A 26,940-nucleotide genomic window follows, 5' to 3' on the forward strand; every position below is an offset into this window, starting at 1 on the left:
GTTATGACCATACTGAGGGTGATTGACCTTTATGACCCTACTGAATGTGATGGACCGTAACTATCCTACTGAAGGTGATGGACCGTTATTACCCTACTGAGGGTGATGGACCGTTTGACCTTACTGAGGGTGATGGACCGTTATGACCCTACTGAATGTGATGGATCGTAACTATCCTACTGAGGGTGATGGACCGTTATGACCCTACTGAGGGTGATGGACCGTTATGACCCTATTTAGGCTGATGGACCGTTATGACCCTACTGAGGGTTTTGAACCGGTATGACCCTACTGAATCCGATGGACCGTAATGACTCTACTGAGAGAGATGAACCGTTATAACCCTACTGAGGGCGTTGGACCGTTATAACCCTACAGAGGGTGATGGACCGTTATGACCCTACTGAGGGTGATGGACCGTTTTGACACTACTGAGGCTGATGGACCGTTATGACCCTACTGAGAATGATGGACCGTTATAACTCTACTGAGAGTGATGGACTGTTATGACCCTACTGAAAGTGATGGACCGTTATGACCCTACTGCAGCTGATGGACCGTTTTGAACATACTGAGGCTGATGGACAGTTAGACCCAACTGAGGGTGATGGACCGTTATGACCCTACTGAGAGTAATGAACCGTTATAACCCTACTGAGGGTTTTGAACCGGTATGACCCTACTGAATCCGATGAACCGTAATGACTCTACTGAGAGAGATGAACCGTTATAACCCTACTGAGGGCGTTGGACCGTTATAACCCTACTGAGAGTGATCGACCGTTATTACCCAACTGAGGCAGATGGACCATTATAACCCTACTAAGAGTGATGGGCTCTTATACCCTTACTGAGGATGATGGACCGTTATGACCCTACTGAGAGTGATGGACCGTTATAATCCTACTAAGGGTAATGGACCGTTATGATCCTACTGAGAGTGATGGACCGTTATACCGTACTGAGGGTGATGGACCGTTATGACCATACTGAGGATGATACACCGTTATGACCCTACTGAGAGTGATAGATCGTTATAACCCTCCTGAGGGCGATGGACCGTTATGATTCTACTGAGAGTGATGGACCGTTAAAACTCAACTGAGGGTGATGGACCGTTATGACCCTTCAGAGGGTGATGGACCGTTTTGACCCTACTGAGGTTGATGGACCGTTATGACCGTTCTGAGGCTGATGGACCGTTATGACCCTATTTAGACTGATGGACCGTTACGACCCTACTGAGAGTGATGGACCGTTATGACCTTACTGAGAGTGATGGACTGTTATGACCCTACTGAAAGTGATGGACCGTTATGACCCTACTGAGGCTGATGGACTGTTAAGACCCTATTTAGGCTGATGGACCGTTATGACCCTACTGAGGCTGATGGACCGTTTTGACCCTATTTAGGGTGATAGTCCGTTATGACCCTACTGTGAGTGATGGACCGTTATAACCCTACTGCGGGTTTTGAACCGGAATGACCCTACTGAGTCCGATGGACCGTAATTTCCCTACTGAGAGAGATGAATCGTTATAACTCTACTGAGGGTGATGGACCGTTATGACTCTACTGAGGGTGATGGGCCGTTATAACCCTACTGAGAGTGTTGGACCGTTATAACCCTACTGAGAGTGATGGACTGTTATACCCTTACTGAGGGTGATGGACCGTTATAACCCTACTGAGAGTGTTGGACCGTTATGATCCTACTGAGAGTTATGGACCGTATAATCCAACTGAAGAGGATGGACAGTTATAATCCTGCTGAAGCTGATGGACCGTAATAACCCTACTGAGGGTGATGGACCGTTTTGACCATACTGAGGCTGATGGACAGTTATGATCCTACTGAGAGTAATGGACCGTTGTAATCCTACTGAGGGTTTTGAACCCGTATTACCCTACTGAATCCGATGGACCGAAATGACCCTACTGAGAGAGATGAACCGTTATAACCCCACTGATGGTGATGGACCTTTATGACCCTAATGAGAGTGATGGACCGTTTTGACCCTACTGAGGCTGATGGACCGTTATGACCCAACTGAGGGTGATAGACCGTTATAACCCTACTGAGAGTGATAGACCGTTATAACCCTACTGAGAGTGATGGACTGTTATAATCGTAATAAAGGTGATGGACCGTTACGACCCTACTGAGAGGTATGGACCGTTATAATCCTAATGAGGGGGGATGGACAGTTATAATCCTACTGAAGCTGATGTACCGTAATAACCCAACTGAGAGTGATGGACCGTTACAACCCTACTGAGGGTGATGGACCGTTATGATCCTATTGAGGGTGATGGAACGTCATGACCCTATTGAGGATGATGGACCGTTATGATCCTGCTGAGGGTGATAGACCGGCATATTCCTACAAAGGGTGATGGACCGTTATGACCCTACTGAGAGTGATGGACCGTCATAACCCTGCAGAGGGTAATGGACCGTTATACCGTACTGAGGGTGATGAACCGTTTGACCCTAATGAGGGTGATGGACCGTTATGACCCTATTGAATGTGATGGATCGTAACGATCATACTGAGGGTGATGGACCGTTATGACCCTACTGAGGGTAATGGACCGTTATGATCCTCTGAGGGTGATGGACCGGCATATCCCTACTGAGGGTGATGGACCACTATGACCCTACTGAGGGTGATGGACCGTTATGACCCTACTTAGGGTGATGGACCGTTATGATCGTACTGAGAGTGATGGACCATTATTACCCTACTGAGAGTGATGGACCGTAATGACCCTACTGAGAGTGATGGACTGTTATGACCCTATTGAGGCTGATGGATCGTTATGACCCTACTGAGAGTGATGGACTGTTATGACCCTACTGAGAGGGATGGACCGTTATGATCCTACTGAGGGTGAAGGACCGTTATGAACCTATTGAGAGTAATGGACTGTTATACCCTTACCGAGGGTGATGGACCGTTACGACCCTACTGAGAGGTATGGACCGTTGTAATCCTACTGAGGGAGATGGACAGTTATAATCCTACTGAAGCTGATGGACCGTGATAACCCTACTGAGAGTGATGGACCGTTACAACCCTACTGAGGGTGATGGACCGTTATGACCCTACTGAGAGTGATGGACCGTCATAAACATACAGAGGGTGATGGACCGTCATTACCCTACAGAGGGTGATGGGCCGTTATGACTCTACTGAGGGTGATGGACCGTTTGACCTTACTGAGGGTGATGGACCGTTATGACCCTACTGAATGTGATGGACCGTAACTATCCTACTGAGGGTGATGGTCCGTTATGACCCTACTAAGGGTGATGGACCGTTATGACCCAAATGAAGGTGATGGACCGGTATAACCCCACAGAGGGTGTTGGACCGTTATGACCCTCCTGAGAGTGATGGACCGTTATGACCCTACAGAGTGTGATGGACCGGTATGACCCTACTGAGGGGTGATGGACCGGTTTGACCATACTAAGGATGATGAACAGTTATGACTCAACTGAGGGTGATGGACTGTTATGACCTTACTGACAGTAATGGACCGTTATAACCCTACTGAGGGTTTTGAACCGGTATGACCCTACTGAATCCGATGGACCGTAATGACCCTACTGAGAAGGATGAACAGTTATAACCCTACTGAGGGTGATGGACCGTTATGACCATACTGAGGGTGATGGACCGTTTTGACCCTACTGAGGCTGATGGACCGTTATGACCCAACTGACGGTGATGGACCGTTATGACCCTACTGAGAGAGATGGACCGTTGTAACGCTACTGAGAGGAATGGACTGTTATACCCTTACTAAGGGTGATGGACCGTTACGACCCTACTGAGAGGTATGGACTTATATAATCCTACTGAGCGGGATGGACAGTTATAATTCTATTGAAGCTGATGTTCCGTAATAACCCCACTGAGAGTGATGGACCGTTACAACCCTACTGAGGGTGATGGACCGTTATGATCCTAATGAGGGTGATGGAACGTTATGAACCTACTGAGGGTCATGGACCGTTATGATCCAACTGAGGGTGATGGACCGGCATATTTCTACAGAGGATGATGGACCGTTATGACTACTGAGAGTGATGGACCGTCATTACTCTACAGAGGGTGATGGACCGTTATGACCTTACTGAGGGTGATTTACCGTTATGATCATACTGAGGGTGATGGAACGTTATAAACCTACTGAGGGTGATGGACCGTTATGATCCTACTGAGGGTGATGGACCGGCATATTTCTACAGAGGATGATGGACCGTTATGACTCTACTGAGAGTGATGGACCGTCAATACCCTACAGAGGGTGATGGACCGTTATGACCCTACTTAGGGAAATGGACCGTTTGACCTTACTGAGGGTGATGAACCGTTATGACCCTACTGAGGGTAATGGACCGTTATGATCCTCTGAGGGTGATGGACCGGCATATCCCTACTGAGGGTGATGGACCGCTATGACCCTACTGAGGGTGATGGACCGTTATGACCCTACTTAGGGTGATGGACCGTTATGATCGTACTGAGAGTGATGGACCATTATTACCCTACTGAGAGTGATGGACCGTAATGACCCTACTGAGAGTGATGGACTGTTATGACCCTACTGAGGCTGATGGATCGTTATGACCCTACTAAGAGTGATGGACTGTTATGACCCTACTGAGAGGGATGGACCGTTATGATCCTACTGAGGGTGAAGGACCGTTATGAACCTACTGAGAGTAATGGACTGTTATACCCTTACCGAGGGTGATGGACCGTTACGACCCTACTGAGAGGTATGGACCGTTGTAATCCTACTGAGGGAGATGGACAGTTATAATCCTACTGAAGCTGATGGACCGTGATAACCCTACTGAGAGTGATGGACCGTTACAACCCTACTGAGGGTGATGGACCGTTATGACCCTACTGAGAGTGATGGACCGTCATAAACGTACAGAGGGTGATGGACCGTCATTACCCTACAGAGGGTGATGGGCCGTTATGACTCTACTGAGGGTGATGGACCGTTTGACCTTACTGAGGGTGATGGACCGTTATGACCCTACTGAATGTGATGGACCGTAACTATCCTACTGAGGGTGATGGTCCGTTATGACCCTACTAAGGGTGATGGACCGTTATGACCCAAATGAAGGTGATGGACCGGTATAACCCCACAGAGGGTGTTGGACCGTTATGACCCTACTGAGAGTGATGGACCGTTATGACCCTACAGAGTGTGATGGACCGGTATGACCCTACTGAGGGGTGATGGACCGGTTTGACCATACTAAGGATGATGGACAGTTATGACTCAACTGAGGGTGATGGACTGTTATGACCTTACTGACAGTAATGGACCGTTATAACCCTACTGAGGGTTTTGAACCGGTATGACCCTACTGAATCCGATGGACCTTAATGACCCTACTGAGAAGGATGAACAGTTATAACCCTACTGAGGGTGATGGACCGTTATGACCATACTGAGGGTGATGGACCGTTTTGACCCTACTGAGGCTGATGGACCGTTATGACCCAACTGACGGTGATGGACCGTTATAACCCTACTGAGAGAGATGGACCGTTGTAACGCTACTGAGAGGAATGGTCTGTTATACTCTTACTAAGGGTGATGGACCGTTACGGCCCTACTGAGAGGTATGGACTGATATAATCCTACTGAGCGGGATGGACAGTTATAATTCTATTGAAGCTGATGTACCGTAATAACCCTACTGAGAGTGATGGACCGTTATGATCCTACTGAGGGTGATAGAACGTTATGAACCTACTGAGGGTCATGGACCGTTATGATCCAACTGAGGGTGATGGACCGGCATATTTCTATAGAGGATGATGGACCGTTATGACTACTGAGAGTGATGGACCGTCATTACTCTACAGAGGGTGATGGACCGTTATGACCCAAATGAAGGTGATGGACCGGCATAACCCCACAAAGGGTATTGGACCGTATGACCCTACTGAGAGTGATGGACCGTAATGACCCTACTGAGGGGTGATGGACCGTTTTGACCATATTGAGGCTGATGGACAGTTAGACACAACTGAGGGTGATGGACCGTTATGACCCTACTGAGAGTAATGGACCGTTATAACCCTACTGAGGGTGAGGGACCGTTATGACCCTACTGAGGGTGATGGACCGTTTTGACCCTACTGACGCTGATGGACCGTTATGACCCAACTGAGGGTGATGGACCGTTATAACCCTACTGGGAGTGATGGACCGTTATAACCCTACTGAGAGTGATGGACTGTTACAACCCTACTGAGGGTGATTGAGCGTAATTATCCTTCTGAGGGTGATGGAATGTTTTGAACCTACTGAGGGTAATGGAACGGCATATTTGTACAGAGGATGATGGAACGTTATGACTACTGAGAGTGATGGACCGTCATTACTCTACAGAGGGTGATGGACCGTTATGACCTTACTGAGGGTGATTTACCGTTATGATCATACTGAGGGTGATGGAACGTTATAAACCTACTGAGGGTGATGGACCGTTATGATCCTACTGAGGGTGATGGACCGGCATATTTCTACAGAGGATGATGGACCGTTATGACTCTACTGAGAGTGATGGACCGTCATCACCCTACAGAGGGTGATGGACCGTTATGACTCTACTGAGGGTGATGGACCGTTTGACCTTACTGAGGGTGATGGACCGTTATGACCCTACTGAATGTGATGGACCGTAACTATCCTACTGAGGGTGATGGACCGTTATGACCCTACTGAATGTGATGGACCGTAACTATCCTACTGAGGGTGATGGTCCGTTATGACCCTACTAAGGGTGATGGACCGTTATGACCCAAATGAAGGTGATGGACCGGCATAACCCCACAGAGGGTGTTGGACCGTTATGACCGTACTGAGAGTGATGGACCGTTATGACCCTACAGAGTGTGATAGACTGGTATGACGCTACTGAGGGTGATGGACCGTTATGATTGTACTAAGAGTGAGGGACCGTTATGATCCTACTGAGAGTGATGGACCATTAATACCCTACTGAGAGTGATGGACCGTTATGATCCTACTGAGAGTGATGGACCATTAATACCCTACTGAGGGTGATGGACAGTTATGACCCTACTGAGAGTGATGGACTGTTATGACCCTACTGAGAGGGACGGACCGTCATGATCCTACTGAGGGTGATGGATCATTATGACTCTACTGAGGGTGATGGACTGTCATAACCCTACAGAGGGTGATGGAAAGTTATGACCCTACTGAGGGTGATGGACCGTTATGACCCTACTGAGGGTGATGGACCGTTATGATCCTACTGAGGGTGATTGACCGTAATAACCCTACAGAGGGTGATGGACCGTTATGAGCCTACTGAGGGTGATGAACCTTCATAACCCACTGAGGATGTTGGACCGTTATGACCCTACTGTGGGTGATGGACCGTCATAACCCTATAGAGGATGATGGACCGTTATGACCCTACTGAGGGTGATGGACCGTTATGATTGTACTTAGAGTGAGGGACCGTTATGATCCTACTGAGAGTGATGGACCATTAATACCCTACTGAGAGTGATGGACCGTTATGACCCTACTGAGAGTGTTGGACTGTTATGACCCTAATGAGGGTGATGGACCGTTATGATTGTACTTAGAGTGAGGGACCGTTATGATCCTACTGAGAGTGATGGACCATTAATACCCTACTGAGAGTGATGGACCGTTATGACCCTACTGAGAGTGTTGGACTGTTATGACCCTACTGAGGCTGATGGACCGTTATGACCCTGCTGAGAGTGATGGACCGTTATGACCCTACTGAGGGTGATAGACCGTTATGACCCTACTGAGAGTGATGGACCGTTATGACCCTACTGAGGGTGATGGACAGTTATGACCCTACTGAGAGTGATGGACTGTTATGACCCTACTGAGAGGGACGGACCGTCATGATCCTACTGAGGGTGATGGATCATTATGACCCTACTGAGGGTGATGGACTGTCACAACCCTACAGAGGGTGATGGAAAGTTATGACCCTACTGAGGGTGATGGACCGTTATGACCCTACTGAGGGTGATGGACCGTTATGATCCTACTGAGGGTGATTGACCGTCATAACCCTACAGAGGGTGATGGACCGTTATGACCCTACTGAGGGTAATGAACCATCATAACCCACTGAGGATGTTGGACCGTTATGTTCCTACTGTGGGTGATGGACCGTCATAACCCTATAGAGGGTGATGAACCGTTTTGACCCTACTGAGGGTGATGGACCGTTATGCTCATAATGAGGGTGATGGATCGTTATGATCGTACGGAGAGTGAGGGACCGTTATGATCCTATTGAGAGTGACGGACCTTTATGACCCTACTGAGGGTGATGGACTGTTATGACCCTACTGAGGCTGATGGACCGTTATGACTGTACTGAGAGTGATGGACTGTTATGACCCTACTAAGAGTGATGTACTGTTATGACCCTACTGAGAGTGATGGACCGTTATGACCCTACTGAGAGTGATGGACCGTCATAACCCTACTGAGAGGGATGGACTGTTATGACCCTATTGAGAGTGATGGGCTGTGATAACCCTACTGAGAGTGATGGACCGTTATGGCCCTTATGAGAGTGATGGACCGTCATAACCCTACTGAGTGTGATGGACCGTTATGATCCTAATGAGGCTGATGGACCGTCATAACCCTGAAGAGGCTGATGGACCATCATAACACTACTGAAGGTGATGGATCGTTATGACCCTACTGAGAGTGATTGACCGTTATGACCCTACTGAGGGTGATAGACCGTTATGACCCTACTGAGAGTGAAGGACTGTTATGACCCTACTGAGAGTGATGGACTGTTATGACCCTACTGAGGCTGATGAATCGTTATGACCCAACTGAGAGTGATGGACCGTTATGACCCTACTGAGAGTGATGGATCGTTATGACCCTACTGAGAGTGATAGGACCGTTATGACCCTACTGAGAGTGATAGGACCGTTATGACCCTACTGAGAGTGATGGACTGTTATGACCCTACTGAGAGTGATGGACCGTTACGATGCTACTGAGGGTGATGGACCGTTATGACCCTACTGAAAATGCTGGACCGTCATAACCCTACTGATAATGATGTACAGTTATGACCCTACTGTGGGTGATGGACTGTTATGACCCTACTGATAGTGATGGTCCGTCATACCCCTACTGAGAGTGATGGACTGTTATGACCCTACTGAGGGTGATGGACCGTTATGACCCTACTGAGAGTGATGGACTGTTATGACCCTACTGAGAGGGACGGACCGTCATGATCCTACTGAGGGTGATGGATCATTATGACCCTACTGAGGTTGATGGACTGTCATAACCCTACAGAGGGTGATGGAAAGTTATGACCCTACTGAGGGTGATGGACTGTTATGACCCTAATGAGGGTGATGGACCGTTATGACCCTACTGAGAGTGATGGACTGTCATAACCCTACTGAGAGTGATGGACCGTTATGACCGTACTGAGGGTGATAGACTGTTACGACCCTACTGAGAGTGATGGACCGTTATGACCCTACTGTGAGTGATGAAAAGTCATAACGCTACTGAGGCTGATGGACCATCATAACCCTACTGAGGCTGATGGACCATCATAACCCTACTGAGGCTGATGGACCATCATAACCCTACTGAGGGTGATGGACCATCATAACCCTACTGAGGGTGATGGATCGTTATGACCGTACTGAGAGTGATGTACCGTTATGATCCTACTGAGAGTGATGGACCATCATAACCCTACTGAGAGTGACGGACCGTTATGACCCTACTGAGAATGAAGGACCGTTATGACCCTGCTAAGGGTGATGGACCGTTATGATCCTGCTGAAGGTGATGGACCGTTATAACCATACTGAGGGTGAAGGACCGTTAGAACCCTACTGAGGCTGATGGACCGTTTTGACCCTACTGAGGCTGATGGACCGTTTTGACCCTACTGAGGCTGATAGACCGTTTTGACCCTACTGAGGCTGATAGACCGTTATGACCCAACTGAGGGTGATGGACCGTTATAACCCTACTGAGGCTGATGGACCGTTATGACCCTACTGAGAGTTATGGACCGTTAAAATCCTACTAAGGGTGATGGACCGTATGATCCTACTGAGAGTGATGGACCAGACAAGAATCCTCATCTGCTACATAACATTGCACAGATGCATATAGAAGCAAACATGGCATCCGACAGCTTCACTTACTTCACAGATGGATCAGTAGACCAGCAGGGACATACCACAGAGTCTATCACAGATTAAGAAAGTAATTAGAAACAGAGCAATGCAAAAGATGTACAGTGACCACAACACAGCAGTTGCAACATCAGGATCTGCGGGTTGGTACAAGAATTCAACCAACTACGAACCACTTAGTTTGATGAAAGGGAGCAGTAGAGCAACAGAAGTACACTTACATCGCATCAGGCTTGGATACCCATGTGCATAGGAAATAGGCTTACAGGTTCCGGAAGATGAGAGGAAATGTCAACACTGTGGAGAAATGTCCGACAGACCACTGGAACATTATCTAGCACAGTGCACAGTTACAAACCCATTAGGATTTCAACTTAGATTCAACAAAGCAGAAGAAGTTGTTAAACACATATGGCAAAATCTTACTGAAGCGACCATACGAGTCATAAATACTCATACTCCGCCCAAGTAAAACAGGAACAAGCAACACTTAGTGGGCCAGCCAGAGGCTTAGGGCCCCCGCAGTGGGCCAGCCAGAGGCTTAGGGCCCACGCAGGAATATCCCTGCAAAAAAAAAAAAAAAGTTATGACCCTACTGAGAGTGATGGACCGTTATAACCCAACTGAGGGTTATAGACCATTATAACCCTACTGAGGGTGATGGGCCGTTATAACCCAACTGAGGGTTATAGACCATTATAACCCTACTGAGGGTGATGGGCCGTTATAACCCAACTGAGGGTTATAGACCATTATAACCCTACTGAGGGTGATGGGCCGTTATGACGCTGCTGAGGGTGATGGACCGTTTTGACCTTACTATGGGTGATGGACCATTATGACCTTACTGAGAGTGATGGACCGTTATAACCCAACTGAGAGTGATGGACCGTTATAACCCTACTGAGGGTGATGGGCCGTTATGACGCTGCTGAGGGTGATGGACCGTTTTGACCTTACTATGGGTGATGGACCATTATGACCTTACTGAGAGTGATGGACCGTTATAACCCTACTGAGAGTGATGGGCCGTTATGACCCTACTGAGAGTGATGGACCGTTATGACCCTACTGAGAGTGATGGACCGTTATGACCCTACAGAGGGTGATGGACCATTACGACCCTACTGAGAGTGGTGGACCGTTATAATCCCACTGAGGGTGATGGACCGTTATAACCCTACTGAAGCTGATGGACCGTAATAACCCTACTGTGTGGTGGACCGTTACGACCCTACTGAGGGTGATGGACCGTAGTAACCCTACTGAGGCTGATGGACCGTTATGACCCTACTGAGAGTGATGGACCCTTATACCGTACTGAGGGTGATGGACCGTTATGACCCTACATAGGGTGAAGGACCGTTATGACCCTACTGAGTGATGGACCGTTATAACCCTACTTAGGGTGATGGACCGTTATGACCCTACTGAGAGTGATGGACCGTTATAACCCTACTGAGGCTGATGGACCGGTATGACTCTACTGAGGCTGATGGACTGTTATGACCCTTCTGAGGCTGATGAACCGTTATGACCCTACTGAGGGTGATGGACCGTAGTAACCCTACTGAGGCTGATGGACCGTTATGACCCTACTGAGAGTGATGGACCCTTATACCGTACTGAGGGTGATGGACCGTTATGACCCTACTGAGGCTGATGGTCCGTTATGACCCTACTGAGAGTGATGAACCGTTATACTGTACTAGGGGTGATGGACCGTTTTGACCCTACTGAGGATGATGGACCGCTATAAGAATACTGAGGGTGATGGACTGTTATGACCCTACTGAGAGTGATGAACCCTTATACCGTACTGAGGATGATGGACCGTTATAAGCCTACTGAGGCTGATGGTCCGTTATGCCCCTACTGAGATTGATGGACCGTTATACCGTACTGAGGGTGATGGACCGTTTTGACCCTACTGAGGATGATGGACCGTTATAAGCCTACTGAGGGTGATGGACTGTTATGACCCTACTGAGAATGATGGACCGTTATAACCCTACTGAGGATGATGGACCGTTATAACCCTACTGAAGGCGATGGATCGTTATGACCCTACTGAGAGTGATGAACCGTTATGACCCTACAGAGAGTGATGGACCGTTATGACCCTACAGAGGGTGATGGACCGTTATGACCCTACAGAGGGTGATGGACCGTTATGACCCTACTGAGAGTGATGGACCGTTATGACCCTACTGAGAGTGATGAACCGTTATGACCCTACAGAAGGTGATGGACCATTATGACTCTACAGAGGGTGATGGACCGTTATGACCCTACAGAGGGTGATGAACCGTTATGACCCTACAGAGGGTGATGGACCGTTATGACCCTACTGAGAGTGATGAACCGTTATGACCCTACTGAGAGTGATGAACCGTTATGACCCTACAGAGGGTGATGGACCGTTATGACCCTACTGAGAGTGATGGACCGTTATGATCCTACTGAGAGTGATGTACCATTATGTCCCTTGTTACGGTATCGTCACCATGATTGGAGTATGGAGTGGCGATTTTGGCGCCATCTATGGGTCGTCACCTCAGTTTCTCTGATATTGGTCGCTACATGGACATCGCCATCTGTTGGTGGTCGCATTACAGCGATCAATGGGTCCTGTTTCCTGCCCCAGTTAGCAAGAGAGGTCGATGTGGATGACCTCTGGTGGATTGCGTGTCGCGGTCAGCGCCATCTAGGTTGTGCTGCAGAGCATAATGTCAACTCCCCGGGGAATGAGTGTTACCTCATGGTTTCCCCAGTGTACCGTCCATCTAATTGATGACGTTTTATGTCCATAGAAGTGACGTGTGGAGGCAGTTGTACCGAGGAAGGCAGTTTACCTTGGACAGTCCACGAACTCGTAACCAGGTCTTGGAAGAAGACTAAGTAAGCCGCCGTCGATCTGAGCAGTGTGTTAGCTGCTAATATACGCAGAGTTGGTATCGATTGGCGTACCCGGGATTGGCGTACCCGGGATTGGCGTACCCGGGATTGGCGTACCCGGGATTGGCGTATCCGGGATTGGCTTGGGAGAGTTGCGAAGGACAATGAGGTGCCTGTTGTGAAGCGCTGCCAACAAGCTGCTAGAGGCTCCTGCCAGAGTGTTCGCTACCCCTGTATATAGTTGCTTGAGACCCCTCTCAGCGTGTTGCTGAAGTCCTCTGCCAGTGAGTAGCTGGAGAGCGAAGGTGGGGTGTATGCACCTCGTGATACTGTGTCGTTGGACTGGCCCACGTAAAAGGTGAATTCGCCGGTGTTTGTCAATACGTTTGGACAAGGTACTGGACGGTGGAAACGCTGGAGTTGGTGAACACCGCAAACGCATTTGTGTCCTGTCTGAAAGTGGCACTATTGTAAACAAGTGTAGAAATAATCTATTTATATATATATATATATATTTATATATATAATTATAATGTCGTACCTAGTAGCCAGGACGCACTTCTCAGCTTACTATGCAACGCCCGATTTGCCTAATAAGCCAAGTTTTCCTGAATTATTATAGTTTCTCTAATTTTTTTCTTATGAAATGATGAAGCTACCCATTTCATTATGTATGAGGTAAACAAAATTTTATTGGAGTTAAAATTAACGTAGATATATGACCGAACCTAACCAACCCTACCTAACCTAACTTATCTTTATAGGTTAGGTTAGGTGGCCGAAAAAGTTAAGTTAGGTTAGGTAATCGAAAAAACATTAATTCATGAAAACTTGGCTTATTAGGCAAATCGGGCCTTGCATAGTAGGCTGTGAAGTGCGTTCTGGCTACTAGGTACGACGTTATAATTATATATATATATATATATATATATATATATATAATGGTGAAGGTGAATATATTTATAGAAGGGAACCGTGTGATGTTTATCCCCCCTTTTTAATTCATTGCACTACTACACGTTCTTGCAGGCATACTACCCACTTTGGGTCGGATACTGTACAAGAGGTTATAACATCAAGAACCCCGTTACTGACCCATAGTGGCCTTAACAACCCTACAGAGGATAATAAACACCTATGTCTTTACAGAAGGTAATAGACCGTTACAACCCTCCAGTGTGTGATGGACCATTATAACACTCCAGGGTGTGATGGACCGTTATAACACTCCAGTGTGTGATGGACCGTTATAACACTCCAGGGTGTGATGGACCGTTATAACCCTCCAGAGTGTGATGGACCGTTATAACCCTCCAGAGTGTGATGGACCGTTATAACCCTCCAGAGTGTGATGGACCGTTATAACCCTCCAGAGTGTGATGGACCGTTATAACACTCCAGAGTGTGATGGACCGTTATAACACTCCAGTGTGTGATGGACCGTTATAACACTCCAGAGTGTGATGGACCGTTATAACACTCCAGAGTGTGATGGACCGTTATAACACTCCAGTGTGTGATGGACCGTTATAACCCTCCAGAGTGTGATGGACCGTTATACCCCTCCAGAGTGTGATGGACCGTTATAACACTCCAGTGTGTGATGGACCGTTATACCCCTCCAGAGTGTGATGGACCGTTATAACACTCCAGTGTGTGATGGACCGTTATACCCCTCCAGAGTGTGATGGACCGTTATAACACTCCAGTGTGTGATGGACCGTTATAACACTCCAGAGTGTGATGGACCGTTATAACACTCCAGAGTGTGATGGACCGTTAAAACCCTCCAGAGTGTGATGGACCGTTATAACACTCCAGTGTGTGATGGACCGTTATAACCCTCCAGAGTGTGATGGACCGTTATAACCCTCCAGAGTGTGATGGACCGTTATAACCCTCCAGAGTGTGATGGACCGTTATAACCCTACTGAGTGTGATGGACCGTTATAACCCTACTGAGTGTGATGGACCGTTATAACCCTACAGAGGTTTAATGGACCGATATGACTCTACAAAGGGTGGTGGACCATTATGACCCTACAGAGGGTGATAGGCTGTTGTAACCCTACAGAGGTTGAAGGACCGTTATAGCCCTACAGAGGTTGAAGGACCGTTATAGCCCTACAGAGGTTGAAGGACCGTTATAGCCCTACAGAGGTTGAAGGACCGTTATAGCCCTACTGAAGGTGATGGACCAAGAGTCCAACACCAGCAAAATCGAGCACATTTTCGCAGATGTCTGATCGTCTCTGATATTCGCAGTAAACTATTGAACTATTTGTCTAAATTAAGTCATTAACAGTCAGTGAAGCACTTTATAAATGATTAACTTCATATGACAACAATTTTTTGCGGCATAACTCAGGGTGATGCGTCTGAAGGCTGCCCAAACACGTCAGCCTCGCGTATGCCGCAGACATTATTCTTTTTATGTGGGCTTCAGGAGACAGGTTTGGTGTGACATCAACCCCTAGATCTTTCTCTATGTCCGTTTCATGAAGTACTTCATCTCCCATTCTGTATCCTGTGTCTGGCCTCCTGTTTCCGCCGCCTAGTTTCATTACTTTGCATTTACTCTGGTTGAAATTGAGCAGCCATTTGTTGGACCATTTATTCAATCTGTCCAGGTCATCTTGTAGCCTCCTACTATCATCCTCTGTTTCAATCCTCCTCATAATTTTTGCGTCATCAGCAAACTTTGAGAGAAACGATTCTATACCCTCTGGGAGATTATTTACATATATCAGAAACAGTATAGGTCCAAGGACTGACCCCTGCCGGACTCCACTCGTAACGTTTTGCCAATCTGAGACCTCACCCCTCACAATGACTCGTTGTCTCCTGTTGCTTAGGTACTCCTTTATTCAATGGAGTACCTTCCCTTTCACTCCAGCCTGCATCTCCAGCTTTTTCACTAGACTCTTGTGTAGCACTGTATCAAAGGCTTTCTGACAATCCAAAAATATGCAGTCTGCCCACCCTTCTCTTTCTTGCCTTATTTTTGTTGCCTGGTCGTAGAATTCAAGTAACCCTGTGAGGCAGGACCTGCCATCCCTGAACCCATGTTGATGCTGTGTTACAAAGTTCTTTCGCTCCAGATGCTCCACTAGCTTTCTTCGCACAATCGTCTCCATCAGTTTACATGGTATGCAGGTTAGGGACACTGGCCTGTAATTCATTGCCTCCTGTCTATTCCCTTTCTTGTATATCGGGACCACGTTAGCTGCTTTCCAAATTTCTGGCAGTTCTCCTGTTGCCAGTGATTTGTTATACACTATGGAGAGTGGTAGGCACAGTTCTTGTGCTCCTTCCTTAAGTATCCAAGGGGAGTTTCCATCTGGGCCTATAGCCTTTGTCACATCCAACTCTAGTAAACACTTCCTTACTTCCCTGCTGGTAATCTCAAACTCTTCCAGTGGTCCCTGGTTAGCTATTCCCTCTCTTATCTCTGGAATTTCTCCTTGCTCTAAGGTGAAGACCTCCTGGAATTTCTTATTCAGTTCCTCACACACTTCCTTGTCGTTTGTAATGAATCCTTCCGCCCCTATCCTTAATCTCATAACCTGTTCCTTTACTGTTGTTTTTCTCCTGATGTGGCTATGCAGCAATTTAGGCTGAGTCTTTGCCTTGCTTGCGATGTCATTTTCGTATTGTCTTTCTGCCTCTCTTCTCATCCTGACATATTCATTCCTAGTATTCTGGTATCTTTCTCTGCTCTCCAGTGTCCTGTTATTTCTATAGTTTCTCCAAGCCCTTTTACTTTGCTGCTTAGCTAGCCTACATCTCTGATTAAACCATGGGTTTCTCATCTTCATTTCACTGTTTTCCTTTTGGGCTGGGACAAACTTGTTTGCTGCGTCCTTGCACTTTTGCGTGATGTAGTCCATCATATCTTTGGCCGTCTTTTCCCAGAGCTCTGTTTCCCATGCTATATATGTTAGGAATTTTCTTATCTCCTCATAGTTTCCCTTTCGGTATGCTAACCTTTTGGTTTCGGTATCCCTCCTCGAGTTCAATAACCCTTCTTCAATCAGGTACTCAAACACCAGTACACTGTGGTCGCTCATTCCTACTGGGGCCTCAAAACCGATTTCTCTTATGTCAGAGTCGTTCAGGGTGAAGACCAGGTCGAGTCTCGCTGGTTCGTCATTTCCTCTCATCCTTGTGGGTTCTCTGACATGCTGGGTTAAAAAGTTTCTAGTCATCACCTCCAGTAGCTTGGCACTCCACGTATCCTCGTGTGTGTGTGTGTGTGTGTGTGCAACCCGTTCTCGCAAATTTAATAAGTCAATATTGACTTATTAGTTGCGTGCATAGGTGACATACTAAACATAATAGTTTCCCTTGAAAAGCTTCATAGAAAATACCGACCTTACCTAACCTACTTAGTATGTTAAAATAAGCATCTTATAGCTTCGTAATTACAATTGTTACTTAACCTATTATAGGTGTAGGTTAGGTAATAATTGTAATTACGAAGCAATAAGATGCTTATCTTAACATACTAAGTAGGTTAGGTAAGGTCGGTGTTTTCTATGAAGCTTTTCAAGGGAAACTATTATGTTAAGTATGTCACCTATGCATATATTTAATAAGTCAATATTGACTTATTAAATTTGCGAGAACGGGTGTGTATGTGTGTGTGTGTGTGTGTGTGTGTGTGCGTGTGTGTGAAGTTAGATCAATAAATATATTTTATATTTTGAACGTCTTACAAGGTTCGTCACTCTCCTTAAAATTTGATTACAACATTTTTACCTGGAGGCCGTAAGCAGCGTTTATCGTGTGTCCCTTATTGCCTCATTATCACTGTTGATAGACTCATCACCTTCCCAGGGATGGGGGCAGGGGAGGGGGCAGGGGAGGGGGCATGGGGAGGGGGCATGGGAGGGGGCAGGGGAGGGGGCAGGGGAGGGGGGCAGGGGAAGGGGCAGGGGAGGGGGCAGGTTAGCTGGCGTAGTCTTCAGTTGACGCTAATTTGGAAGAAAAAGCACAAAAATCAGAGTTGTGAAGTACTAGCAACACGGTGCAGAGACGACCTTACCGTCATGTCCAGCAGCGGCTTCCTCTGGCCGTGTATATCCTTGTCCTGGAACAAGGAGACACGGGCTATAGGAGTGGTTAATGTTGACCTGTGCGACTAGTACCTCTGGGGGGTCATTAAGGCCCACCACAACACATCACTGACCGACCAACACATCTGCTTTAGTCCTCAACATTGTGAGTCAAGTCCTAGACAATCTGTACATATATACCCAACCTACATATTATGTACATGAACATATATACCCAACCTACATATTATTATGTACATGAACAGAAAAAAAAGCTAATGTGGTCAGGAGTTTTGTATTTTTTTGAAGATTATTTAAGTGCAACTTTTTTTTTTATCATGAATGAAAATGATTTGTTGCATTAAAAATATTTATATTATAAATTATTATGTATTTTACACCTGACCTGTGTTAAGTACTTTATTTGATGAGTAGTGGAGTTGGTATTAAACATGGTGAAGCCAAACACGTCAACAGCTGCACGAGGTGAAGCCAAACACGTCAACAGCTGAACGAGGTGAAGCCAAACAAGTCAACAGCAGCAGGGGGTGAAGCCAAACAAGTCAACAGCTGCAAGTGGTGAAGCCAAACAAGTCAACAGCAGCAGGGGGTGAAGCCAAACACGTCAACAGCTGCACGAGGTGAAGCCAAACACGTCAACAGCTGAACGAGGTGAAGCCAAACACGTCAACAGCTGAACGAGGTGAAGCCAAACGAGTCAACAGCAGCAGGGGGTGAAGCCAAACAAGTCAACAGCAGCAGGGGTGAAGCCAAACACGTCAACAGCAGCAGGGGGTGAAGCCAAACACGTCAACAGCTGCACGAGGTGAAGCCAAACACGTCAACAGCTGCACGAGGTGAAGCCAAACACGTCAACAGCTGCACGAGGTGAAGCCAAACACGTCAACAGCTGCACGAGGTGAAGCCAAACACGTCAACAGCTGCACGAGGTGAAGCCAAACACGTCAACAGCTGCACGAGGTGAAGCCAAACACGTCAACAGCTGCAGGTGGTGAAGCCAAACACGTCAACAGCTGCACGAGGTGAAGCCAAACACGTCAACAGCTGCAGGTGGTGAAGCCAAACACGTCAACAGCTGCACGAGGTGAAGCCAAACACGTCAACAGCTGAACGAGGTGAAGCCAAACACGTCAACAGCTGAACGAGGTGAAGCCAAACGAGTCAACAGCAGCAGGGGGTGAAGCCAAACACGTCAACAGCTGCACGAGGTGAAGCCAAACACGTCAACAGCTGAACGAGGTGAAGCCAAACACGTCAACAGCTGAACGAGGTGAAGCCAAACACGTCAACAGCTGCACGAGGTGAAGCCAAACACGTCAACAGCTGCACGAGGTGAAGCCAAACACGTCAACAGCTGCAGGTGGTGAAGCCAAACACGTCAACAGCTGCACGAGGTGAAGCCAAACACGTCAACAGCTGCAGGTGGTGAAGCCAAACACGTCAACAGCTGCACGAGGTGAAGACAAACACGTCAACAGCTGCAGGTGGTGAAGCCAAACACGTCAACAGCTGCACGAGTTGAAGCCAAACACGTCAACAGCTGTACGAGGTGAAGCCAAACACGTCAACTGCAGAAGGCTGTGAAGCGAAACACGTCAACAGCTGCAGGTGGTGAAGCCAAACCCGTCAACAGCAGCAGGCGGTGAAGTCAAACACGTCAATATCACGAGGTGAAGCCAAACACGTCAACATCACGAGGTGAAGCCAAACACGTCAACAACAGCAAGAGGTGAAGCCAAACACGTCAACAGCAGCAGGCGGTGAAGTCAAACACGTCAATATCACGAGGTGAAGCCAAACACGTCAACATCACGAGGTGAAGCCAAACACGTCAACAACAGCAAGAGGTGAAGCCAAACACGTCAACAACATCACGAGGTGAAGCCAAACACGTCAACAGCTGCAGGTGGTGAAGCCAAACACGTCAACAGCTGCAGGTGGTGAAGCCAAACACGTCAACAGCTGCAGGTGGTGAAGCCAAACACGTCAACAACATTCCGAGGTGAAGCCAAACACGTCAACAGCAGCAGGGGGTGAAGCCAAACACGTCAACAGCAGCAAGAGGTGAAGCCAAACACGTCAACAACATCACGAGGTGAAGCCAAACACGTCAACAGCTGCAGGTGGTGAAGCCAAACACGTCAACAGCAGCAGGGGGTGAAGCCAAACACGTCAACAGCTGCGCGAGGTGAAGCCAAACACGTCAACAACATCACGAGGTGAAGCCAAACACGTCAACAACGTCACGAGGTGAAGCCAAACACGTCAACAGCTGCAGGTGGTGAAGCCAAACACGTCAACAGCAGCAGGGGGTGAAGCTAAACACGTCAACAGCTGCGCGAGGTGAAGCCAAACACGTCAACAGCAGCAGGTGGTGAAGCCAAACACGTCAACATCTGCGCGAGGTGAAGCCAAACACGTCAACAGCTGCACGAGGTGAAGCCAAACACATCAACAAAAGCATGAGAAATACAATGACAAGTAGTTATAGGAATTTACAGAGTTTGAAGCCAAATTCCACAGTGCACATAAAACTTTCTCTCTCTGAAATCACATAGTTCTCTGCATCGCGATGTTTTATCCTCCATGTCATGGTTCAAGTTTAATCTGTAATTCGGTTATGCGAGCACTCTTTTTGGTAATTAATTCTCTTTTAACCGGCATGATATGTTTCCTGAAGAGAGCAGGATAGTGTAGGGGGGGGGGGGAGGGGATAGGTAGTGAAGAGAACAGGTTAGTGAGCGTGAGAGAAGCGAGAAGGTTGGATAGAGGAGGATAGAATGAAAAAGAATGGGGAGAGGAAGAGAGGAAACATTGCTATGATTTGTAAACATGAGAGTCGACACGTGACTTTATGTTCCTGTACTGTGCGGGACCATGCTACTGTGTGGTGTGTGTACTGTGTGGTGTGTACTGTGTGGTGTGTACTGTGAGGTGTGTGTACTGTGAGGTGTGTGTACTGTGAGGTGTGTGTACTGTGAGGTGTGTGTGTACTGTGAGGTGTGTGTGTACTGTGAGGTGTGTGTGTACTGTGAGGTGTGTGTGTACTGTGAGGTGTGTGTGTACTGTGTGGTGTGTACTGTGTGGTGTGTGTACTGTGTGGTGTGTGTACTGTGAGGTGTGTGTACTGTGTGGTGTGTGTACTGTGTGGTGTGTGTACTGTGTGGTGTGTGTACTGTGTGGTGTGTGTACTGTGAGGTGTGTACTGTGTGGTGTGTGTCCTGTGTGGTGTGTGTACTGTGAGGTGTGTGTACTGTGGTGTGTACTGTGTGGCGTGTACTGTGAGGTGTGTGTACTGTGTGGTGTGTGTACTGTGTGGTGTGTGTACTGTGAGGTGTGTACTGTGTGGTGTGTGTACTGTGTGGTGTGTGTACTGTGTGGTGTGTACTGTGAGGTGTGTGTACTGTGAGGTGTGTGTACTGTGTGGTGTGTACTGTGGGGTGTGTGTACTGTGTGGTGTGTACTGTGTGGTGTGTGTACTGTGTGGTGTGTGTACTGTGTGGTGTGTGTACTGTGAGGTGTGTGTACTGTGAGGTGTGTGTACTGTGGTGTGTACTGTGTGGCGTGTACTGTGAGGTGTGTGTACTGTGTGGTGTGTGTACTGTGTGGTGTGTGTACTGTGAGGTGTGTACTGTGTGGTGTGTACTGTGTGGTGTGTGTACTGTGTGGTGTGTGTACTGTGTGTACTGTGTGGTGTGTGTACTGTGTGGTGTGTGTACTGTGTGGTGTGTGTACTGTGTGGTGTGTGTACTGTGTGGTGTGTGTACTGTGTGGTGTGTGTACTGTGTGGTGTGTGTACTGTGTGGTGTGTGTACTGTGTGGTGTGTGTACTGTGTGGTGTGTGTACTGTGGTGCGTGTACTGTGGTGTGTGTACTGTGTGGTGTGTGTGGTGTGTGTACTGTGTGGTGTGTGTACTGTGTGGTGTGTGTACTGTGTGGTGTGTGTACTGTGTGGTGTGTACTGTGGTGTGTGTACTGTGTGGTGTGTGTACTGTGTGGTGTGTGTACTGTGGTGTGTGTACTGTGTGGTGTGTGTACTGTGTGGTGTGTGTACTGTGTGGTGTGTGTACTGTGTGGTGTGTGTACTGTGTGGTGTGTGTTCTGTGTGGTGTGTGCTGTGTGGTGTGTACTGTGGTGTGTGTACTGTGTGGTGTGTGTACTGTGTGTACTGTGTGGTGTGTACTGTGTGGTGTGTACTGTGAGGTGTGTGTACTGTGTGGTGTGTACTGTGTGGTGTGTACTGTGTGGTGTGTGTACTGTGTGGTGTGTGTACTGTGTGGTGTGTGTACTGTGTGGTGTGTGTACTGTGTGTACTGTGAGGTGTGTACTGTGTGGTGTGTACTGTGAGGTGTGTACTGTGTGGTGTGTACTGTGAGGTGTGTGTACTGTGAGGTGTGTGTACTGTGTGGTGTGTACTGTGAGGTGTGTACTGTGTGGTGTGTACTGTGTGGTGTGTACTGTGAGGTGTGTACTGTGAGGTGTGTACTATGTGGTGTGTACTGTGAGGTGTGAGTACTGTGAGGTGTGTGTACTAGGTGGTGTGTGTACTGTGGTGTGTACTGTGTGGTGTGTACTCTGAGGTGTGTGTACTGTGTGGTGTGTGTACTGTGTGGTGTGTGTACTGTGAGGTGTGTGTACTGTGTGGTGTGTACTGTGTGGTGTGTGTACTGTGAGGTGTACTGTGAGGTGTGTGTACTGTGTGGTGTGTGTACTGTGTGGTGTGTACTGTGTGGTGTGTACTGTGAGGTGTGTGTACTGTGTGGTGTGTACAGTGAGGTGTGTGTACTGTGTGGTGTGTACTGTGTGGTGTGTACTGTGTGGTGTGTACTGTGAGGTGTGTGTACTGTAAGGTGTGTGTACTGTGTGGTGTGTGTACTGTGTGGTGAGTACTGTGTGGTGTGTACTGTGTGGTGTGTACTGTGAGGTGTGTGTACTGTGTGGTGTGTACTGTGTGGTGTGTACTGTGAGGTGTGTGTACTGTGAGGTGTGTGTACTGTGAGGTGTGAACTGTGTGGTGTGTACTGTGTGGTGTGTGTACTGTGAGGTGTGTGTGTACTGTGAGGTGTGTGTGTACTGTGAGGTGTGTACTGTGTGGTGTGTACTGTGAGGTGTGTACTGTGTGGTGTGTACTGTGTGGTGTGTACTGTGTGGTGTGTACTGTGAGGTGTGTGTACTGTGTGGTGTGTGTACTGTGGTGTGTACTGTGTGGTGTGTGTACTGTGTGGTGTGTGTACTGTGAGGTGTGTGTACTGTGAGGTGTGTGTACTGTGTGGTGTGTGTACTGTGTGGTGTGTGTACTGTGAGGTGTGTACGGTGAGGTGTGTGTACTGTGTGGTGTGTGTATTGTGTGGTGTGTACTGTGAGGTGTGTGTACTGTGAGGTGTGTACTGTGTGGTGTGTACTGTGTGGTGTGTGTACTGTGTGGTGTGTGTACTGTGAGGTGTGTACTGTGAGGTGTGTGTACTGTGTGGTGTGTGTATTGTGTGGTGTGTACTGTGAGGTGTGTGTACTGTGAGGTGTGTACTGTGTGGTGTGTACTGTGTGGTGTGTGTACTGTGAGGTGTGTGTACTGTGTGGTGTGTGTACTGTGTGGTGTGTACTGTGAGGTGTGTGTACTGTGAGGTGTGTACTGTGTGGTGTGTACTGTGTGGTGTGTACTGTGAGGTGTGTGTATTGTGAGGTGTGTGTACTGTGGTGTGTGTACTGTGTGGTGTGTGTACTATGAGGTGTGTGTACTGTGTGGTGTGTGTACTGTGTGGTGTGTGTACTGTGAGGTGTGTGTACTGTGTGGTGTGTGTACTGTGAGGTGTGTGTACTGTGTGGTGTGTGTGGTGTGTGTACTGTGAGGTGTGTGTACTGTGTGGTGTGTGTACTGTGTGGTGTGTGTACTGTGAGGTGTGTGTACTGTGTGGTGTGTGTACTGTGAGGTGTGTGTACTGTGAGGTGTGTACTGTGGTGTGTGTACTGTGTGGTGTGTGTATTGTGAGGTGTGTGTACTGTGTGGTGTGTGTACTGTGTGGTGTGTGTACTGTGTGGTGTGTGTACTGTGTGGTGTGTGTACTGTGTGGTGTGTGTACTGTGTGGTGTGTGTACTGTGTGGTGTGTGTACTGTGTGGTGTGTGTACTGTGTGGTGTGTACTGTGTGGTGTGTGTACTGTGTGGTGTGTGTACTGTGTGGCGTGTACTGTGAGGTGTGCACTGTGTGGTGTGTGTACTCTGCGGGACCATGCTACTGTGGTGTGTGTGTACTCTGCGGGTCCATGCTACTGTGGTGTGTGTGTACTGTGTGGTGTGTACTGTGGTGTGTGTACTGTGTGGTGTGTACTGTGTCGTGTGTACTGTGTGGTGTGTACTGTGTGGTGTGTGTACTCTGCGGGACCATGCTACTGTGGTGTGTGTGTACTGTGTGGTGTGTACTGTGGTGTGTGTACTGTGCGGTGTGTACTGTGTGGTGTGTACTGTGAGGTGTGTACTGTGTGGTGTGTACTGTGTGGTGTGTACTGTGTGGTGTGTACTGTGTGGTGTGTACTGTGTGGTGTGTACTGTGTGGTGTGTACAGTGGTGTGTGTACTGTGTGGTGTGTACTGTGAGGTGTGTGTACTGTGAGGTGTGTGTACTGTGTGGTGTGTACTGTGTGGTGTGTACTGTGTGGTGTGTACTGTGTGGTGTGTACTGTGGTGTGTGTACTGTGTGGTGTGTACTGTGGTGTGTGTACTGTGTGGTGTGTACTGTGGTGTGTGTACTGTGTGGTGTGTACTGTGTGGTGTGTACTGTGGTGTGTGTACTGTGTGGTGTGTACTGTAATGTGTGTGTACTGTGTGGTGTGTACTGTAAGGTGTGTGTACTGTGAGGTGTGTGTACTGTGTGTTGTGTGTACTGTGTGGTGTGTGTACTGTGTGGTGTGTGTACTGTGTAGTGTGTGTACTGTGTGGTGTGTGTACTGTGTGGTGTGTGTACTGTGAGGTGTGTGTACTGTGTGGTGTGTGTACTGTGTGGTGTGTGTACTGTGTGTATTGTGTGGTGTGTACTGTGTAGTGTGTGTACTGTGTAGTGTGTACTGTGTGGTGTGTGTACTGTGTGGTGTGTGTAGTGTGTGTACTGTGTAGTGTGTACTGTGTGGTGTGTGTACTGTGTGTGTGTACTGTGTGGTGTGTAATGTGTAGAGTGTGTGTACTGTGTGGTGCGTACTGTGTAGTGTGTGTGTACTGTGGGGTGTGTGTACTGTGTGGTGTGGTACTGTGTAGTGTGTGTACTGTGTGGTGTGTACTGTGTGGTGTGTGTTCTGTGTAGTGTGTGTACAGTGTGGTGTGTGTACTGTTTGGAGTACTCACCTAATTGGTATTGTGTGGTGTGGTATTGTGGGGTGTGGTATTGTGTGGTGTGGTATTGTGTGGTGTGGTATTGTGTGGTGTGGTATTGTGGGGTGTGGTATTGTAGGATGTGGTATTGTGTGGTGTGGTTTTGTGGGGTGTGGTATTGTGTGGTGTGGTATTGTGGGGTGTGGTATTGTGGGGTGTGGTATTGTGGGGTGTGGTATTGAGAGGTGTGGTATTGTGTGGTGTGGTTTTATGTGGTGTGGTATTGTGTGGTGTGGTATTGTGGGGTGTGGTATTGTGGGGTGTGGTATTGTGGGGTGTGGTATTGTGTGGTGTAGTATTGTGTGGTGTGCTATTGTGTGGTGTAGTATTGTATGGTGTAGTATTGTATAGTGTGGTATTGTATGGTGTGGTATTGTTTGGTATTGTATTGTGGGGTGTGGTATTGTGTGGTGTGCTATTGTGGGGTGTGGTATTGTGTGGCGTGGTATTGTTTGGTGTGGTATTGTGGGGTGTGGTATTGTGGGGTGTGGTATTGTGGGGTGTGGTATTGTGGGGTGTGGTATTGTGTGGTGTGGTATTGTTTGGTATCGTATTGTGTGGTGTGGTATTGTATAGTGTGGTATTGTATGGTATGGTATTGTTTGGTATGGTATTGTGGGGTGTGGTATTGTGTGGTGTGGTATTGTGGGGTGTGGTATTTTGTTGTGTGGTATTGTGGGGTGTGGTATTGTGGGGTGTGGTATTGTGTGGTGTAGTATTGTGGGGTGTGGTATTGTGGGGTGTGGTATTGTGAGGTGTGGTATTGTGGGGTGTGGTATCGTGGGGTGTGGTATTGTGGGGTGTGGTATTGTGGGATGTGGTATTGTGAGGTGTGGTATTGTGTGGTGTGGTTTTGTGTGGTGTGGTTTTGTGTGGTGTGGTTTTGTGGGGTGTGGTATTGTGGGGTGTGGTATTGTGGGGTGTGGTATTGTGTGGTGTGGTATTGTGGGGTGTGGTATTGTGTGGTGTGGTATTGTTTGGTGTGGTATTGTGGGGTGTGGTATTGTGTGGTGTGGTATTGTGTGGTGTGGTATTGTTTGGTGTGGTATTGTGGGGTGTGGTATTGTGGGGTGTGGTATTGTGGGGTGTGGTATTGTGTGGTGTGGTTTTGTGTGGTGTGGTATTGTGAGGTGTGGTATTGTGTGGTGTGGTTTTGTGTGGTGTGGTTTTGTGTGGTGTGGTTTTGTGTGGTGTGGTATTGTGGGGTGTGGTATTGTGGGGTGTGGTATTGTGGGGTGTGGTATTGTGGGGTGTGGTTTTGTGTGGTGTGGTTTTGTGTGGTGTGGTTTTGTGGGGTGTGGTATTGTGTGGTGTTGTTTTGTGGGGTGTGGTA

At 47.8% G+C, this 26,940-nt stretch overlaps 1 protein-coding gene across 2 annotated transcripts in view; it reads right to left on the reverse strand.

Annotated features, from left to right (window-relative positions):
- LOC123769657 (uncharacterized) overlaps positions 1–26,940 on the reverse strand; it is a 169,610-nt gene that overhangs the window by 19,635 nt on the left and 123,035 nt on the right. Inside the window, exon 2 of one of the 2 annotated variants that reach the window (XM_045760887.2) lies at positions 18,219–18,263. The exons of the other annotated variant lie outside the window; for it this stretch is intronic. Within the exon in view, the coding sequence (XP_045616843.2) occupies positions 18,219–18,263 (45 nt within the window). The remainder of the gene's footprint in view (positions 1–18,218; positions 18,264–26,940) is intronic. 2 annotated transcript variants of the gene reach the window in all.

Source organism: Procambarus clarkii, chromosome 63 (assembly GCF_040958095.1).
Source record: "Procambarus clarkii isolate CNS0578487 chromosome 63, FALCON_Pclarkii_2.0, whole genome shotgun sequence".
In the NCBI taxonomy this organism is placed as follows: Eukaryota; Metazoa; Arthropoda; class Malacostraca; order Decapoda; family Cambaridae; genus Procambarus; species Procambarus clarkii.